Source organism: Physella acuta, unplaced genomic scaffold (assembly GCF_028476545.2).
Source record: "Physella acuta isolate Inbredline_101_S28 unplaced genomic scaffold, ASM2847654v3 ptg001115l, whole genome shotgun sequence".
Lineage (NCBI taxonomy): Eukaryota > Metazoa > Mollusca > Gastropoda > Physidae > Physella > Physella acuta.
In genome coordinates, this window is record NW_026732632.1 from 174289 (window position 1) to 192921 (window position 18633).

The 18633-nt window shown below is 38.3% G+C and overlaps 1 protein-coding gene across 5 annotated transcripts; it reads left to right on the forward strand.

The window, feature by feature from the left end:
- The first annotated feature begins 323 nt into the window (after nucleotides 1-323).
- On the forward strand, nucleotides 324-7556 carry LOC131955916 (ADP-ribose pyrophosphatase, mitochondrial). Of its 5 annotated transcripts, none has more exons than XM_059320235.1 (10): nucleotides 324-362; nucleotides 2997-3269; nucleotides 3590-3631; nucleotides 3910-4070; nucleotides 4278-4364; nucleotides 4611-4697; nucleotides 4902-5007; nucleotides 5191-5334; nucleotides 5580-5697; nucleotides 6692-7556. In XM_059320235.1, the coding sequence occupies exons 2-10, from the start codon at nucleotides 3018-3020 to the stop codon at nucleotides 6802-6804; spliced, it is 1110 nt and encodes a 369-aa protein (XP_059176218.1). In that variant the 5' UTR covers nucleotides 324-362; nucleotides 2997-3017; the 3' UTR covers nucleotides 6805-7556. The 5 variants fall into 5 exon arrangements, with proteins under 5 accessions (XP_059176218.1, XP_059176215.1, XP_059176216.1 ...); XM_059320232.1 differs by having other exon boundaries at nucleotides 344-376; XM_059320233.1 differs by having other exon boundaries at nucleotides 346-367.
- Nucleotides 7557-18633: the final 11077 nt, after the last annotated feature.

Below are 18633 nucleotides of genomic sequence, written 5' to 3' on the forward strand. Positions count from 1 at the left end.
GTAAGTATTTGTTAACGTTACAAATATATAGATCTACACGGCAATAGATTCTCTAGATCTATACTATAATAACTTTGAAACCTTTCTACTTCCTGGCACAGTCGCTAGTTGTACTCGATACTTTCTGTAATTATCATGTAGATCTACATTCGTTTTACAGATAAGATATTTTTTATTTTTTAACGAAATTTCACACCATTGACTATTAGAATGTAATGATAAAAAAATTATGTCGTTATAGCTGACAAAAATAGTACCAAAACATAAATATTTTTTTTCTATTATTAAATGATTTGGTATCGTATACTTGGAATCGTAAAAACAAACCTCTGCGAATACATTTCTCAGGATTCCACCCTATAGTAAAGTAGTATCTGTAAATAAAAATTTGTATTGATGTTTATTAACTTATTTTTATGTGTAAATGGTTTAGCTTAATTAAACAACTTCAGAGAAAATCACCTGTTTCTGTTTTAAAATGACCTATTTAGAAATAGCCTAGGAGATAGATTCTAGGTCAATTATTCGGATTAAGACTTAGGCCTATATTATTTTTCTGGGTTAGCTGTTCAAAAAATATTTTATTTTTATTTATTATTATCTATTTCCATGGAAACTAGGGCCTATAACTAACAAATAAAAACAACTTGAACTTGAAAACCTGGCAAAAATATTAGTAAACTAAAAATAATCTTTAGTTAAATAATTAATTATTAAAACTTAATACCAATGTTTTGTAAATTGTGAAAAAATATTGATTGATCAATTATAAATAATTGTCGGGTGTGGGGAAATTGCGAGACGCGAAAAGCGAAATGGCGAGGCGGGAAAATGCGAGAAGGTAATGCGAGACATACCTGCGGAATTAAGGGTAAATAGCGAGACACTTTTTGCGAAAAAAGTTTTTTCCTTTTTTTTCCATGTTTATTTATTTAAATTATTTTTTTTGTTTTAAAATAAACAAGCATTTAGCCATACCCTTTAACACGAGTGTTGTATGTTATTTTTTATCTAGATACTAAGAAGATAGAGAGGATCTAGATAGATCTATATCTAGATCTATCTATTTAAAAATCCTAACATCGTTGCTGTGCTACTGTCATCGCCCGCTCTTGTTAGCGAGAGGAAATTCCCGTCTCAGTCGGCATTAATTTAAAAATCTAGCCCGCTCATGTTTATACAAACGTGAGCTGTGTCATTGTGAATTGGTATAATCTTGTCAGCAGGAGAGATATTTTGCAACATCTATTTATGGATTTTTGTACTTGCAAAAAGTGTAAAAGTATAAACAATTCTAAAAAGTGCAATTTATTTTTTTAAGTAATTTTAATTACAAACAAAATTTACAAACAAAATCTTCTGAAACAGTCCTCAAACACACCTAGTGACACCATATTTCACACATAGTACACCCAACCCAGTTCATTAGACTCCCATTTATACATTTTTCTTTTGCTACTTCTTCCAATCCACATTCACAACATTTCATATTCTCATCACAGTTGACCTCCTCGTTCATCCCACAAACAACACTGGCACCCATGTTCTCATCATCATCATCCGCACGCTCAACATCTGTTTTCCGTTTTTTATAATTTTTATTTTTTATCATTTCTGTAATTTTGGCAATGTCTTGCTCATTGTTGTCACCAGCAGTTGAGTTTTTTTTAAAACATCGATATTTTCCCAAAATCTTGTCTAATTTCGGTCAAAATAGAGTATTTTAATAAATTCCTATTACACTTTATTAAAACAGTTTTCTAAAACGCGAAAAAACGTCTAAAATTCTTTTTCTAACATTGCTTTTTATAGTGTGACTTCACATCTACCCCCCCTCCTCCCCCTCATCACACATCGTCATAAAATTACAGACCCCCCCCCCTTTTACGAGTGTGACGTCATTTATGGAAGACCCCAAATAACACCACCACCAAAACCAAAAAATTCAGATAAGTTCAACTTAATTTTTAAAATATTTGATGTAGGCCCATAGCTTACCATATAGCACGAGCAACTGATAATATCGGTGACGTCACTTTATTTTGTAGTATCCAAATGATGTAGGCATTTCCTTGTGCTTAGATTTATATGGTAAAAAAAAGCTAGAAAAAAATCGTAGGCGGCGGCTATAATACAAAATTTCTATGCAACAATAGAAAATATGTATGCGGCGGCAGCGGATCCGGGCACGGCGATCTTCAAAGACGGTAAATCAGGCGGCCTCGGCGTTCCACACAAAAGACAGAAGTTGATCTATCGTCGGCGGTATTTCCGTCAGTTTCGAACAAGGTGGTATTCTAAGTCGACACAAAAGATGGGGGGAGTTGACAAATCATCAGTATGTCTAGCGACGGAAAAATCGGAAGTTTTAACAATGTAAACGAAACGTCTTTGAAGTCTGGACCAAATACCACTGAAAATCGGGTGCGGTAAATTTTTCGCAGAAATCTTCGCATTTCAACACCACCCAGCGTAAGTATCGGCTTGTGGTAAAATGCGAGACAAAAAGTCACGTGACCGACCGTTTTCGCGCCCTTCTCGCATTTTCCCGCCTCGCCATTTCGCTTTTCGCATCTCGCAATTTCCCCACACCCATAATTGTCAGCACAGTTGGTATTTATAATTTAAGAAATAATGGCTTTAATTTTAAGGCTTTATTTAAACAAAGATTTCTTTCTCTGGAGGAGGGGGGATGTAGATCTAATAATAAGTCTAAAGTGTGACATCATTTTGTGAAGAGGGATCTCTGATTTGTTATAATGATGTATGATGATGGGGAAAGATAATTAAAAATTTGCCAAAAAGTCTGAAATTGTTTTTGGAAGAAAATTTTTAAATTTAGAGATGTAATTGAGAAGATTTCAACACAACAGCTGAAGACCAACTGTCCATTTCTTACTTTTCCCCTCATTTAATAAAAATCTTTTTAATAGGTTCTTGTTATGTATACTGAACTATACTGACACTGACTATATTTTCCTTCTCTTCATCTTTAGGTGTTAACCATCTGCTCCTTAATGATTCCTATTTGCTGCATAATTAGGAATTGTTATTTTAGGAATATATGTTATAGACCATCTAAAGACATTCTTATAAAGTATCTGGCACTGCCTAACTTACAGTTATATCGCAATTCAGTGATAAGTATAATAAATGCCAAAAGTATAGGAAGATCCACCAATACGTTTGCTAAGTATCCCAAAGCATCAGTATCTTCTGGGACCAGTATTCAGCTGTTACAGAAGGATTTAACTAAAAGCTTTGAGATGGTCAGTACTTTTTCTTTTACATACATAAATAATCCACCCATTAATTTTTAAAAGTTTTAATAATTAATGTTGTATCTCATTGGATTGCAATGTAGATATTATTCATTGTCTATGTGCAAGGCTAAAAAATAATCACTTCAGTAGAAATTTGTCAAATTTGAGTTAGAAAATAATGACAACAAACATTTTGATTTAAGTAAAAGCTTATAATTCATAATTCTTTACCACTCTAATTTTAATTGTCAGTACTATTGTATAATAATACACTTATTTCAAAATGTACTACTTTTTAAAAAGATGATAAAATTTTAATTTTACAGGAAAACAAGGCGCCCAAAACGCACATAAAAGCAAGGAGTAAGGTTAGTGCTAACCGTGTGTAATTTTTAAACAACCAGTGCAGGACCAACTAAAGTGAATGGGAACCTTATGGTTCTCTGATTGTCTTGGTATACTTGTGTCATTTGCATTTATTTTGTGAATAAGTAATAGTTTAGTTGAAGTGAATAAGATACATTTGCTGTCAGTTTAAGCAAGGGGTGCATTTGCTATCACTCCATAATTTTTAAAATAACTGTTTTGTTTAGCTTAAACAAAAACAAAATGTAGTAAAAAAACCTCAATGTTTTTCACTTTAAAGCCGTATCCTCGTTCTAAAGAGGACAGAACACCTGTTAAAGATGACCAGGTCAGCTGGAGTGTGAAGTTTGATCAATACGAGCCACATGAATACACCTCAGACACAGTTTCTGGTAAAAGTGGGAAACCAATTCCTGAATGGGCTGATACAGGGAAAGTGAGGTATGTATCCAACATTTTGTCTCTTCAACTTTGCTTATCTTCCTAAAAAAAATGAAAGCCATAAGAATTTAATAATTACAATTTACAATACATATTTTACTTACTGGTTTATTTTGTAATTTTATTGATGTAATGATTAAATAATCTTGATGTATGTTTTGTATGACAACTTTAATGAATGTGTTTGAAAAAAACCTTTCATTTTAGTCCGAAAAGGTTTAACACAGTAGATGGGGACGTGAACAGAATCAGCTATCATGGGACATATGACTTGGATGGATCAGATCGTCCTAAGTATGATTAAAATAATTTTTCTCCTACAGATATTTAAAAAAAATATTTATACTTAAGATTTTATGCAAAAGCCTCGGCATTATTTTAACCAATTTACTGTATGTTAAAAAACCAGTTGTGTTTTTTTATGAAGTTTTTTTCCTTCATATTTATTATTTAAAAAAGCAAAGAGAATGTTGATTTCATCATTTAAACCCCTGCTATAAAACTGGTTTGTTTTAAAAATGTTTTTTAAATTGAGCACAGAAACCCTGTGGGACGAACTGGCATCAGTGGTCGTGGCTGTTTGGGTAGGTGGGGACCTAATCACGCAGCAGATCCTATTGTCACTAGGTTAGTATTAGAAAATACTGCAATTACAATCATATAACTGCATCAAAGGAAACAAAAATGTATATACAGTGTGTTTATCATAAATTGTCTATGAATGTTTATTGGTGATTGATTATACCATATTATACCATATACCATTATATCCTTTGTATTCAAAATATTTTGCCTTATACTTGATTATAGTATGAAAATTTGGGCTTGCAGGTGGAAAAGAAACGAAAAAGGAGAAAAATTACAGAAAGATGGGAAATACATTCTAGAATTTGTTGCTGTCCAGAGAACTGACAATAAGGAATGGGCTATCCCAGGTGTAAGAGGAACTCTTTCACTTTTATAAATTAAGAATCATAATTATGTTTATTATAAAGGTATTACATTACAATATAAGGAATTAGTTAATGCTTAAGGATGAATTTAAACAAAATATTTAATATATTTTTCAATAAAATAATTTGAGCACTAATCAATCATGTTTTCTATTCATTGGTTATAGGGCATGGTTGACCCAGGAGAAAACATCTCTGCCACACTGCGCAGGGAGTTTGGAGAAGAAGCGCTCAACTCTATGCAAGTTTCACCAAAAGAAAAGGATAGAATGTTGAAGGCCATTGACACGGTCTTCAACAATGGCACTTTGGTAATTATTTTCTTTTTAACCTGTTGATTTTTAGGTTTTAAAATGTTGTCTTTAGTATTAACACTGAAGTGGTCTCAATCATTGATGTAGTAAAATACATAAGTAAAATTAAATTAAACTCTCACAAGAAGGTGAGAGTTTAAGTGAAATGAAAGATGAATGAGTTTGATTTAAAACTATGGTAATGATATGTTTGTTTAGGATCTGTAAGGCTGTATTAATTATTATTAATGCAAATGTTGTAGATTTATAAAGGCTACGTAGACGACCCTCGGAACACAGACAATGCGTGGATGGAAACCGTGGCCATGAACTTCCATGATGATGATGGTAGTTCTGTAGGAATGTTGAAACTGCATGCTGGTAAGTTTCAAATTTTCTAGTTCTGTAGGAATGTTGAAACTGCATGCTGGTAAGTTTCAAATTTTCTAGTCCTGTAGGAATGTTGAAACTGCATGCTGGTAAGTTTCAAATTTTCTAGTTCTGTAGGAATGTTGAAACTGCATGCTGGTAAGTTTCAAATTTTCTAGTTCTGTAGGAATGTTGAAACTGCATGCTGGTAAGTTTCAAATTTTCTAGTCCTGTAGGAATGTTGAAACTGCATGCTGGTAAGTTTCAAATTTTCTAGTTCTGTAGGAATGTTGAAACTGCATGGTGGTAAGTTTCAAATTTTCTAGTTCTTTAGGAATGTTGAGACTGCATTATATTTGAACCATTAATAAATTACAGTTATAATTGAGTTTGAGAGTGTGTTATGAATTTCTCTAAGGTGTCTGACTTTAACAACACTACTCACAATGAACAATTCACATTTCTTCAAGGACAATTCTGTTTCTCTAAGGTGTCTGACTTTAACAACACTACTCACAATGAACAATTCACATTTCTTCAAGGACAATTCTATTTCTCTAAGGTGTCTGACTTTAACAACACTACTCACAATAAACAATTCACATTTCTTCAAGGACAATTCTTTTTCTCTAAGGTGTATGACTTTAACAACACTACTCACAATAAACAATTCACATTTCTTCAAGGACAATTCTATTTCTCTAAGGTTTCTGACTTTAACAACACTACTCACAATAAACAATTCACATTTCTTCAAGGACAATTCTATTTCTCTAAGGTGTCTGACTTTAACAACACTACTCACAATAAACAATTTACATTTCTTCAAGGACAATTCTATTTCTCTAAGGTGTCTGACTTTAACAACACTACTCACAATAAACAATTCACATTTCTTCAAGGACAATTCTATTTCTCTAAGGTGTCTGACTTTAACAACACTACTCACAATAAACAATTCACATTTCTTCAAGGACAATAATTATTTTGTTTCAATCTATGCTAGGCTCCGATGCTGCCGGAGTTAAGTGGATGGAGCTTAATCATGAGCTGCAGCTCTACGCCAGTCATGTTCATTTCCTGGAGGAAACAGCCAAGAAGTTGAATGCTTACTGGTAGATGGGGGCTGTCTAATCTATGCACCTGGTCAAATCATTTTTTTTCTTGTCGTTTGATCAGTTTTAATTAGCTTTAGATTTATAAAATACATTTCTAGGTTTACCTCAATTTCTTATCTTTATTGGTGCTAAAAATAGTCTAGGGCGTAGATGGTGTGGGTGTAGTTGAATGTCATCAGTTTTTTTTTCTTTTCAAATCTGGCCAAAACATGTAAATCTTGTTGTGAAGTGTGTTGGGGACAGAATGGTTGAATGGGCTCAACGGGTGCCAGAAACCTATTTCACAAGATCAAACGCAGCTGGGCATTTTGTTGACCACACAATCCCTATGACCACAATGTTGTTTAATGTCACACATATCATGAATGTTTCCTTATACTGATGATGTGATTCTTGTAAATAGTCTTCACACTGTTATATTTTTAAGTTCTTTTTTTAAAAAAAAGTTCTATGTATGTATACATTTGCAATATGTATAATTTCACTTTTTTAAAAACTGTTTAGTAGTTGCTTAAGCACTTCAGTATAAATTATATCAATGTTTTTTAAAAAAATCACTAACATATTTAACTTGTTTAAAGTAGCTAAGTAACAATGATCTGACTAATCCACCAACACTATGATGTAAACTTGGCAAAAGTATTCTAAACTCTAAAAGGACAAAATGATTTGATATTGTTACAAAACTTTTTAACTTAATTTGATCTTTCTATAATCAAAACTTGACATGGCTGTTCCTTTTATCTGATTATGTAAACCCCCCCCCCCCCCCCCCCCCCCCAAAGTATTGTGTCAGGTTTACTAAACTTGTAGTGTTGGTGGTGATTTCATTTGTTTACATTGGGGAATAAAAGGGGACGTAACTCAAATATTTTTCTTTCTTTTTAAATTTTAATATAGTTTATGAGTCAGGTCTCTCTCTGCTGAGTGTTAGGTTATTAAGTTTTGTTGTATTTTAAGATATTTTTTAACAAAGTACTTATTGTAAAAAAAAATGACATAGTTTGAAAGCAAATCATAATTCATTCAACCTCATTATACTTTATGATCACTGTCTATTTACATTTAACACAAAAAGCTAATTATTATCATGTTATTATTTTGATTTGGTTTAATTCAGCTGAAATCCATTTATGTTCTGTGTAGACATGTTGAATTTATTTAAAATGTAGATCGTCAAGGGGGATAATTTAATGAATTGTGTGATAACATTTTACATTCCTTGACAGTGCACCAATATTTAAAAAAAAAAGCAAACTTTTTCTCATGGTGTTGTAATAGCAATAAGAGTTGTGAACAATCATTTCTATTTCAATAACAAAATTAAAAAAATCTAAAATGACATGGTTTTTATTAAGTTTTTATAAAATAATTATCACTTGTTGCTGGTTTGATACAGATTGTCCACAGTTATTGTTCTAATTGGTTGGCTTCTACAAACTATTGGTGATCAGTGATAGAGATATAGCTACTAGCTACAAACTATTGGGCATCAGTGATAGAGATATAGCTACTAGCTACAAACTATTGGTGATCAGTGATAGAGCTACTAGCTACAAACTATTGGGGATCAGTGATAGAGATATAGCTACTAGCTACAAACTATTGGGGATCAGTGATAGAGATATAGCTACTAGCTACAAACTATTGGTGATCAGTGATAGGGATATAGCTACTAACTACAAACTATTAGCGAGACTAAAAAATAAATAAGTGCATTTTTCAAATGTCTTTATTTAAAGAAATTTAGACAATTAATTAAGGGACCCAACTCTAAATTCATACAATTTACTAGCATGATTTCCCTTATACCATTTTTACACGTGTTTCATAACGCTCCTTAAAACAAAGTACAGGATTTAAAATAATGTCATAATTATCGTAAAACATATTTTTAAAAATATTGATTTGAAGATTTGTGTGCACTAGTACAGAAATAAAAAAGACTATTAAAAGAATATAGAACGACCACTTACATTAAGCATGAACTATAAGGGAAGTAACCCACTTAGCATGTCATTCGGCAGACGGCGCGAAATGAAATCTTTATGATCCCGTGATTCCGTGCTTATGTGCTAAGTTATTTTTGCTGGACAAGAGTACAGAAGACTTAAATTATCAGAGACAAGAAGTTTCAAAAGTCTTGATCAGGTTACTAATCATTGGTCGCAAAACTAAATGTTATAGATCTACACCCTTTTTTTTATCAACGCCACAGTTAAAATATAGCGGGGTGCATTTGAAGGGTTCTTTCAGACATTTTTTACTCCTGAGGGGGTGGGTAATGGCAGATTGGGGGGGGGGGGAGGTTAGAAAAACATTGGTACTTAGTATGTCTAGTACGGCCTTATAGAACAACTTGTACGGCTCTATAGAACAACGTGTACCGTGTACGGCTCTATAGAACAACGTGTACGGCTCTATAGAACAACTTGTACGGCTTTATAGAACAACGTGTACGGCTCTATAGAACAACTTGTACGGCTCTATAGAACAACTTGAACGGCTCTATAGAACAACTTGAACGGCTCTATAGAACAACTTGTACGGCTCTATAGAACAACTTGTACGGCTCTATAGAACAACTTGTACGGCTCTATAGAACAACTTGTACTGCTCTATAGAACAACTTGTACGGCTCTATAGAACAACTTGTACGGCTCTATAGAACAACTTGTACGGATCTATAGAACAACTTGTACGGCTCTATAGAACAACTTGAACGGCTCTATAGAACAACTTATAAAGGCTCTATAGAACAACTTGAACGGCTAATGTACCGCCCCCCCCCCCCCCCCCCCTTGCTCTATCTATAACCAATTAGTTTTTTAAAACCCCTCACTCCTACAGATCGACAAGCCTATACTAACCCATCCCCTAAAATATTTCTTACTTCAACCTTCTTAAGGTGGTATAAAAATGTGAACACAATAACACATGAACCATATTTAACTTAACAATGTACGAGAAATGTCAATAAAGAATCTATTTAGGCCACCATCTAAAAATAGATTTAAGCTCTTTTTAAACCCCGGTGCATATAATTTTAGACTCGGGTTATACTTATGACGTAAATGGAATCTCGATATGCCAGTTAGGATGAAAATGGATGCGTTGGGCTTACGTGGCTTCTAAACTTTAAGCCAGGGAGCTTGAATAAAGAATTCCGCCTTACGCGGCCGGCAACTGACAAGTTTGAAAACAAACGAGCGAATCAAGGGGAGGAAAAGCTGCACACGTTGATAACGTTGGCAAGGACTGGCGAATAAATCTGGCCAGTTGTCTGGGGCAGCCGGGCTCAGTCTGATAAAACAACCCGGATTCCGGTTGATGAGTGGCGTAATGGGTCGGGTACACGGGCATAGGCGTCTTCCAGAAGTGGTTAGGGCGCAGTGGCGTAGGCAGGGGGGGTCATAACCCCCTCCCCCATAGACCCCTCGGTATATATATAAAGTATGAGGGGAGGGGTGCAAATCGAGTTTGAGGGGGGGGGGGGGGGTGGTGCAAATCGAAAGTTTGTCCCCGGGTAAAAATTGGAACCCCCCCCCCCCCCTTTGAGACGATCCTGGCTACGCCACTGTTAGGGCGGGTGGGGGTCATGTGACCACCTTTCGAAATGATCAAGGAAAAGGGGGCCGTGAGGTGTCAGACCATCTCTCAATACGGTCTCAGTACTGTGTGACCATCACTATGGCTACTTACTGGAACCAAAGTCCAAGGCGGTAAAGAACGAAAGCTCCCCCCCCCCACCCAACAACGGCTGTTCCATCAAACGAATTTGTACGCCCAAATTATCTTCCGCTTACGACGTTTTGTTTCACCTGGTAAGTTATAATAATCTGTATTCTTCCAGGACTTCTAGATAAATAAAACAATGTAAATTTGTAACATTTTTTATTGCCTAAATGTTCTGTTTAGAAAGCTCAAAGACCAAAAATGTGACTGTCGGTCAGTTTTTGTAAAGTTGAGCAGCTAACTTTTTTTTTTTTTCTGTTGAGCAGCTAACCAATGAAAATAGAGCTCGTGACGTACTCTAAAGCACTGTTAAAGAAACTACCAACATTAAAAAAAAAACAAACCCCGTGCTTAAAAAAATGGGGGAACGTCCAACGTTTCGTTTAAATTAGTTTATTTACTCACAAAATATTTTCACAGCCAAGTCATTTTTTGTATATTTAAAAAAAAAAAGTTGTAATAGCTATGGAGACAAGGTAAGGTGTTAGCTCGGCCCAATGAGTTTCATCTTGGATTAAGATTGTCTTCTGTTGGCGGTTACCTCCCCTGCTACTCATGTTGTTTTATGATGATCAATTAGTCATTGAGAAAATGTCGGCGTTTAAAGATCAGACTATAGAGTGATGTTTACATACATTTAGATATGAAAATGTTTAGGTGTGTACTAAAAATTCAATGATTCTTTCTTCTTCTTCGTTCTTAATTATTAGTGTTGAAGGGGATCGAGATTTATCTGCCAGTGGGTTTGAACTCGACTATTCGAATTTATCAACCATGAGCTTCTTTTTTTTTTTTTTGCCGACTCGACCACGCCTCCAACACAATTAAGCGTTACGTGTCAACAGGTTATGCGCCATTGAGGCCATTGACTCCGATTTCAGCCTACTTTTCTTTTTAACACGTTTTTATTAACTCAGCTTCGCGTTTGTGTGTTTGTTGTTAAAATTGACATCGAAAATTAGACCACTTCTGATTGCTCTATAGATCTGAAATTTGGCATGCAGGTTACTTTCGCCTAACAATTTCAGATGCAATCATAAAAACTAGCAATTAGAGACCGTAATTAGCTTAATTTAATTACGCCCCAAGGACCATAAAATTGAGGACATGATTTCTAAAGATACCGACAAGACTGGAGGCTTATTGACACAGTTACTTCGGCCCCAATCGATGTGAGCGCGCTGGCCGTGATCGTATAGTGGTTAGTACTTCTCGTTGTGGCCGCGACAACCCAGGTTCGAATCCTGGTCGCTCAAGATTTTTTTAGTCCGTGTATTTATAAACACTTAGTCAATTCATACTTAATCAAGTCATTAGATAAAGTAGAAAATAAACTATATAAAAAACTTTTTAAAAAACCACGTTTTTCATGTGTAGCAACGGACTAAAAAGGAGAAAATAAAATACTTAAAAAAAACTTTTTAAAAAACCACGTTTTTCTTGTGGACTAAAAAGTAGAAAATAACTATTTACATACATTTGATGACAAAAAACGTGGGTCGGGCAGATGGGTCGGGAAATTTGATGGAGCGACTGACGATGTTTCTTGCTAGCTATGACGTCTCAGTCAGCCTTGTTAAACGTGGTCAGCCATCCGTGAAACGGTTTGTAAACATATCCCCATAACCACACATACAAGCGGACATACCTAATAAACACACATATATACCCAATAAACACATATATATATCTACATATACATAATTATACACGCAGATATTTAAACACCTAAGCACACACAAACGCATAGGCATATACAATTGACAAGAAAATAAAAGCCATGAACTACACTTAGTTAAAGCCATGAACTACACAGTGAAACACATAGTTGATGAGTTTAAAAAATAATGGGGGTAAAAATAAAATTCCACGACAATTTTTGTGGTTTTTTATGTAACATAAAAATATTTATAATAATGTTTTTGCTTTAAACAAAAACACTATGCCGATATTCTTTAAAAAATACTGGTCAGGAAAATGAGACAAAATAAGTTTAAAATTGTGTTAAAATGTGAATTCCATAAAGGTATTTGGCACGTTGATAAAATAATAGGTTGATAAAATAATAGGCAGGTTGATAAAATAATAGGCAGGTTGATAAAATAATAGTCATGTTGATAAAATAATAGGTTGATAAAGTGGTGTTTTTTAAAAGGTGTAAAAGAAAATCACTTTTAATAAAAAAAAAACAAGAACAAACCCACAAGTGTTTGTTTCATAAAAGCGGCGTCAGATTCAAGAAATGGGGAAAAGATTTTCTTGACAGATTCAAGCAATGGGGAAGAGATTTTCCCGATAATTCCTTTGACTCTTTCCACACTAGTCGGCCTACAGTGGAAGGCTTTAAGGCGTCACCAGCTGACTCCTTCCACACTAGTCGGCCTACAGTGGAAGGCTTTAAGGCGTCACCAGCTGACTCCTTCCACACTAGTCGGCCTACAGTGGAAGGCTTTAAGGCGTCACCAGCTGACTCCTTCCACACTAGTCGGCCTACAGTGGAAGGCTTTAGGGCGTCACCAGCTGACTCTGGACAGTACTATTCCGTCTTTAGGTGCGCATTCCACAAGTTAGAGTCAGCCAGTGACGCTAACTGGCCAGTGACGCCGGAGTCAAAACCTCATAAGAAGAAAAAAAATTCCTTAGCCAGTTGATGAATGAGTTGTGTTGTGGGCTGGGGAAACTGGGGTGGAGCTGATACATGGTGGGGTGGGGGTGGGGTGTGAGAAAGGGTGGGGGTAGGGAAAGGGGAGGGAAGAGATGGTGTTCGAGATGGACGGGATGGTAGGTTGGGGGTGGGACTCGGTGTCTGAAATGTTGCTTGTTTAACCCAATCTTGTCTACAATCTTGTCTACAATCATATTTTTCTAACAGGACGGAGAAAACATCAGTCTCTCAGCCCATCAACGGTCCCTTCACTACATAATTATCCCCCTTCATCAACAACTATTTCTTCACTGTCGAATAATCCCCCATTACCAACAACTTATTTCTTCACTACAGAATAATTCCCCTTTCCTAACAACTGTTTCTACACTACAGAATAATCCCCCTTTAGTTCGAAACATTGGCCGGGGGGGGGGGGGGGGAGACTAAGACGTACAGTCACATTCCAAGCAACTGGATGACGTCACGACAGAGGCGTAGCGACCCTTCCCGGCGCCCGGGGACATACTTCCAATTTGGCGCCCCCTCGAGAGCAAATTTTCGATTTGCACCCCCCCTCGAACTTTTCATTTGCACCCCCCCCCCTCAAACTTTCGATTTGCACCCCCCCCTCGAACTTTTCATTTGCACCCCCCCTCAAACTTTCAATTTGGCGCCCCCCCCTAAGGTCGGCGCCCGGGGACATATGTCCCCCCCCGCCCCCCCCCTCGCTACGCTACTGCGTCACGAGCTAGTTCACCCCACACCATGCCAGCTGACTGTTCACTATTGCAACACTCGTAGATGGGGGGGGGGTATTAACATTTTACTTAATAAAAAAAGTTATAAAATTATATTGATGGGTGAATCCATACCTCAATCTCCCCCCCCCCCCCCAATCTTTCATTCATCCATTGTACTGGCTGGCCAAGGAAGGATAATCCTTAGAGCCTCGCTGTATATTATAAAATCACATTTTAAAAATCCATCAATGGAAGTTCAAAGTGAACGTGTGAACTGGTGTGTCGCCGCGAGCCGTGTGTGACAGCTAGTGTGACACGCGTCAAGTAGGTCACATGTGTAGCTGGTTTCTGAACTCGCATGTGCTGGTAACTGTACACGCCATCTCTTGTTGTCTCAACACACGGGTATCACGTGACTTGGTGTCTCAACAAGTTAAATTTGGACTGTGTCAATTTTTCTAAGCAAAGGGGATTTTACATAATTGATGTTGCGTCGGGACGAATTACCTCCCCGCTAGGTGAGTTGTGTCCCTTTATTGTGTTGTGATTATGTCATTCAATCTTGTATGATTCATGCAGCGAAAATACAAAACAAACCAAATCAAACACAATTTAACTAGACACCTATGCAGTCCATTGAGAGAAAGTTTATAAGAAAGATTAATTTATAATACAAATTTTAGCTAATTACCACATAGCATGCAGTGTATTGTGCACCAATAATGACATGTGGTATGGGATGGTGGTTTAATGTTGTGTTGTACTCGGTGGTAATATTGTTACTAAATTTGGTCGCCATTTAAAATGTTAGCTGCTGACACAGCCGACTGATGTTCATTTGTATTTTTAATTTGAAATCAGCTTATCGTTTGTTTGTCAGTTAACGGGAAACGTGTGATATTTCTCTAAAATCTCGTGAAGTCCATGATGTAAAAACAACAAGCCGCAGTTAATAAAGTCAGGGGCGTAGCGAGGGGGGGGGGGTGCGGATCGCACCGGGTGACACCATTTAGGGGGGTGACACCAAGGCAAAAAATAGCAAAATATATAGAGAAAAACTCGTGGGGGGGGGTGCAAATCGAAAGTTTGAGAGGGGAGGGGGTGCAAATCGAAAACTTGAAAGTTTTTCCCCGGGAAGGGTCGCTACGCCTCTGGGGGGTGACAACATTAAGTGCCGCACCGGGTGACACCCGACCTCGCTACGCCACTGAATAAAGTGTCTACTAGTTGGTGATATGGCGGGTCAGTAATGGTGGTACCTAGTGACTCACTAGTGTCCTAGATGTTTATGTAATATGAGATGTATTGGTCTCAGGAGATTTTATAGTGTTACATATTCTATGATGTAATATGTGCAAGAACCAGACATATTTCTGACCTGACCTGAGATCTATATCATGCACTATTTGAGGCATCGTTCAGATAATTACCTGTTACAGATGATGAAATTATTCTGAATATGGCTTGGAGATAGTGCTGTGTGGAGGACGAGGGTGGAGTGGGTGGGTGGGGTGGGTGAAATAAATGATATGTTTTAAGGGCGAATGACGCACGTCTGCTATGGACATGCACAGCTTCCTTATGCTGTTGATGGATGTGTGTATCAAAACGATGGCGTGCACCATCAAGCATCTAACTAATACATCAATAATTGTTTCATCCTTTGGTCTGCCTTCGTGATTATTTTCTTATTTTGTTTTCCTCCATGATTGTCTGCCTCCTCTGGTGTTCCTCCATGATTGTTATCTGACTCTAGCACCAGCATCTTGTCCTCTAAACCTTAGTGCACTGAACAACTCATGACCAAACCTGACAATTTAGAATCCGTTCCCAGGAAACTGACAATTGGCATTTAACTGCTAAAAAATCTGGCACAGTTATTGCGTGTATTGTACTTAAAACGACGGCAAATTACTCTACCAGTCAGGTCGGGAACAGACGGCAAGAATCTCGTTTGTTTTCATTAAAAAGTTGCTCTCGTGCAGGGAACTGCCTCCCACTATCATCTCTTATGGCACCGTTTGAGGAAACTGATGACTGCGACCTCAACTAATCAGCACTCAGTATTCGTCTCAGCCAATCAGAGATCAGGATTAACAATACTGATCCGTTTTCTAATTTTAAAAAATCGGCATTACGTTTAGTTAAAAATTTGTCTTGTTTTTAAAGTGAGTCTTTTTAATATGTCGGCCATGATGATACTGGCAGGGTTGGGCGAGCAATAAAAGAAAAAAAGGAGGGGGTGGAAAGGGGAGTTGAGAAAAAAAAATGACCATGCCGCGAAGGGAAAGGCAGAAGGGCAGTTCTAGGTGTAGTTACAGTTCAGGTATAACTGATTCACGTTTACCACTGGGAATGGGGCGTGGGGGAGGGGGGTTGATTCTTGTTTTGGACTATCATTATTACACACAACCTGTCTCCACTGTCCCGATTAACCCAGCCTACCACTCTCCCCACTACCCAACCTACCACTCCCCAACCTACCACTACCCAACCTACCACTCCCCACTACCCAACCTACCACTCCCCAACCTACCACTACCCAACCTACCACTCCCCACTACACAACCTACCACTCCCCACTACACAACATACCACTCTCCCCACTACCCAACCTACCACTCCCCAACCTACCACTACCCAACCTACCACTCCCCACTCCCCACTACACAACCTACCACTCCCCACTACACAACCTTCCACTCTCCCCACTACCCAACCTACCAGTCCCCACTACCCAACCTACCACTCCCCACTACACAACCTACCACTCTCCCCACTACCCAACCTACCACTCTCCCACTACCCAACCTACCACTCCCCACTACCCAACCTACCACTCTCCCCACTATCCAACCTACCACTCCCCACTACCCAACCTACAACTCCCCAACCTACCACTACCCAACCTACCACTCCCCACTACACAACCTACCACTCTCCCCACTACCCAACCTACCACTCTCCCCTCTACCCAACCTACCACTCTCCCCACTACCCAACCTACCAATCTCCCCACTACCCAACCTACCACTCTCCCCACTACCCAACCTACCAATCTCCCCACTACCCAACCTACCACTCTCCCCACTACCCAACCTACCAATCTCCCCACTACACAACCTACCACTCTCCCCACTACCCCCACTACCCAACCTACCACTCTCCCCACTACCCAACCTACCACTCTCCCTACTACCCCACCTACCACTCTCCCCACTACCCCCACTACCCAACCTACCACTCTCCCCACCTACCACTCTCCCCACTACCCCACCTACCACTCTCCCCACTACCCCCACTACCCAACCTACCACTCTCCCCACTACCCAACCTACCACTCTCCCCACTACCCCCACTACCCCCACTACCCAACCTACCACTCTCCCCACCTACCACTCTCCCCACTACCCAACCTACCACTCTCCCCACTACCCCACCTACCACTCTCCCCACTACCCCCACTACCCAACCTACCACTCTCCCCACCTACCACTCTCCCCACTACCCCACCTACCACTCTCCCCACTACCCCCACTACCCAACCTACCACTCTCCCCACTACCCCACCTACCACTCTCCCCACTACCCCCACTACCCCACCTACCACTCTCCCCACTACCCAACCTATCACTGTCCCCACTACCCAACAACAACCTACCTGTCTATGACAACCCTTTTAGTCACTACACCACTTCCAGTTGCCCGGTAGTTGTCAGCTTTTGTGGCCTATTAACAGTCGAGCTGTTGCCCAACAAACTGTTCATTAACCCTTTGAGTCTTAGCTTATTTCCCCCTCGGATCAGCAGGGTTAATCTATTACGTGAGAGTGGCTGTCACATTACCCGAGTTTCTCCCCTCCCGTCCTGGTAGGGTTAACTCGACTTTAATCGGGAATTCCAGTCCCGCGTTGTTTCGCTATAGTGTAGCGAGTCCTTGGTTGAAGATTTTGTTGTAGTCAGTGATTTGTGGTGTAGTATAGCTGAGTCAGGGTTTACTCAGTTTGTGTCAGTTACGTCTAGTTGCATGCTTGGAGAGTAGGGGGTCTAGGGGGTGGGGGTGGCGTGAGGATCAGGTTTCATCTAGAAGATTGTTAGTTACATGCTCACGTCTGATCCTGCAATGATTTTTTGTGTGAGTGATGTAGCCTACATGTAGTGTTTGCGTAGTTTAGACTTTTCTAGCTGCAATTTCCAACCTTAAACTTTCTTAAACCTAAGCTTAAACCTAAACTTAAACTTAAACCTAAACTTAAACCTAAACTTAAACTTAAACCTAAACCTAAACTTAAACCTGAACCTAAATTTAAACCTAAACTTAAACCTAAACTTAAACCTAAACTTACACCTGAACCTAAATTTGAACCTAAACTTAACCTAAATTTAAACCTAAACTTAAACTAAACAAATCGTCTTGGTAATTTTTAACATGAACATTTTAAAAGTACACCCCACTGATCACTTTATTCCACGAAAACATCAGTTTTCGTTATACAGTAGTTTTCGTTACATCTACTTGACAGTCTGCTCGCCTATTTCCCGCCAAAAGTTTCCAATATCTGAGAGGAAGTAACAAGGCCGGGGGCGGGGACATTCGTCTAGTTAAGTCACCTGCTCAGTCAGCTTGACTGCAGTCATTAGTTTGTAGAACAATAGGACAAATGACTGGCTAAATAGGACAAACTTGTTATCTGCTCAATGAAGGTGAT

Excerpts from the sequence above, each read along its gene's own strand:
- LOC131955916 (XM_059320235.1), top strand. The coding sequence starts at position 3,018 with ATGATTCCTATTTGCTGCATAATTAGGAATTGTTATTTTAGGAATATA. Across the intron at positions 3,632-3,909 it reads ACATAAAAGCAAGGAGTAAG|CCGTATCCTCGTTCTAAAGA; the intron begins GTTAGTGCTAAC and ends TTCACTTTAAAG. Across the intron at positions 5,335-5,579 it reads TCTTCAACAATGGCACTTTG|ATTTATAAAGGCTACGTAGA; the intron begins GTAATTATTTTC and ends CAAATGTTGTAG.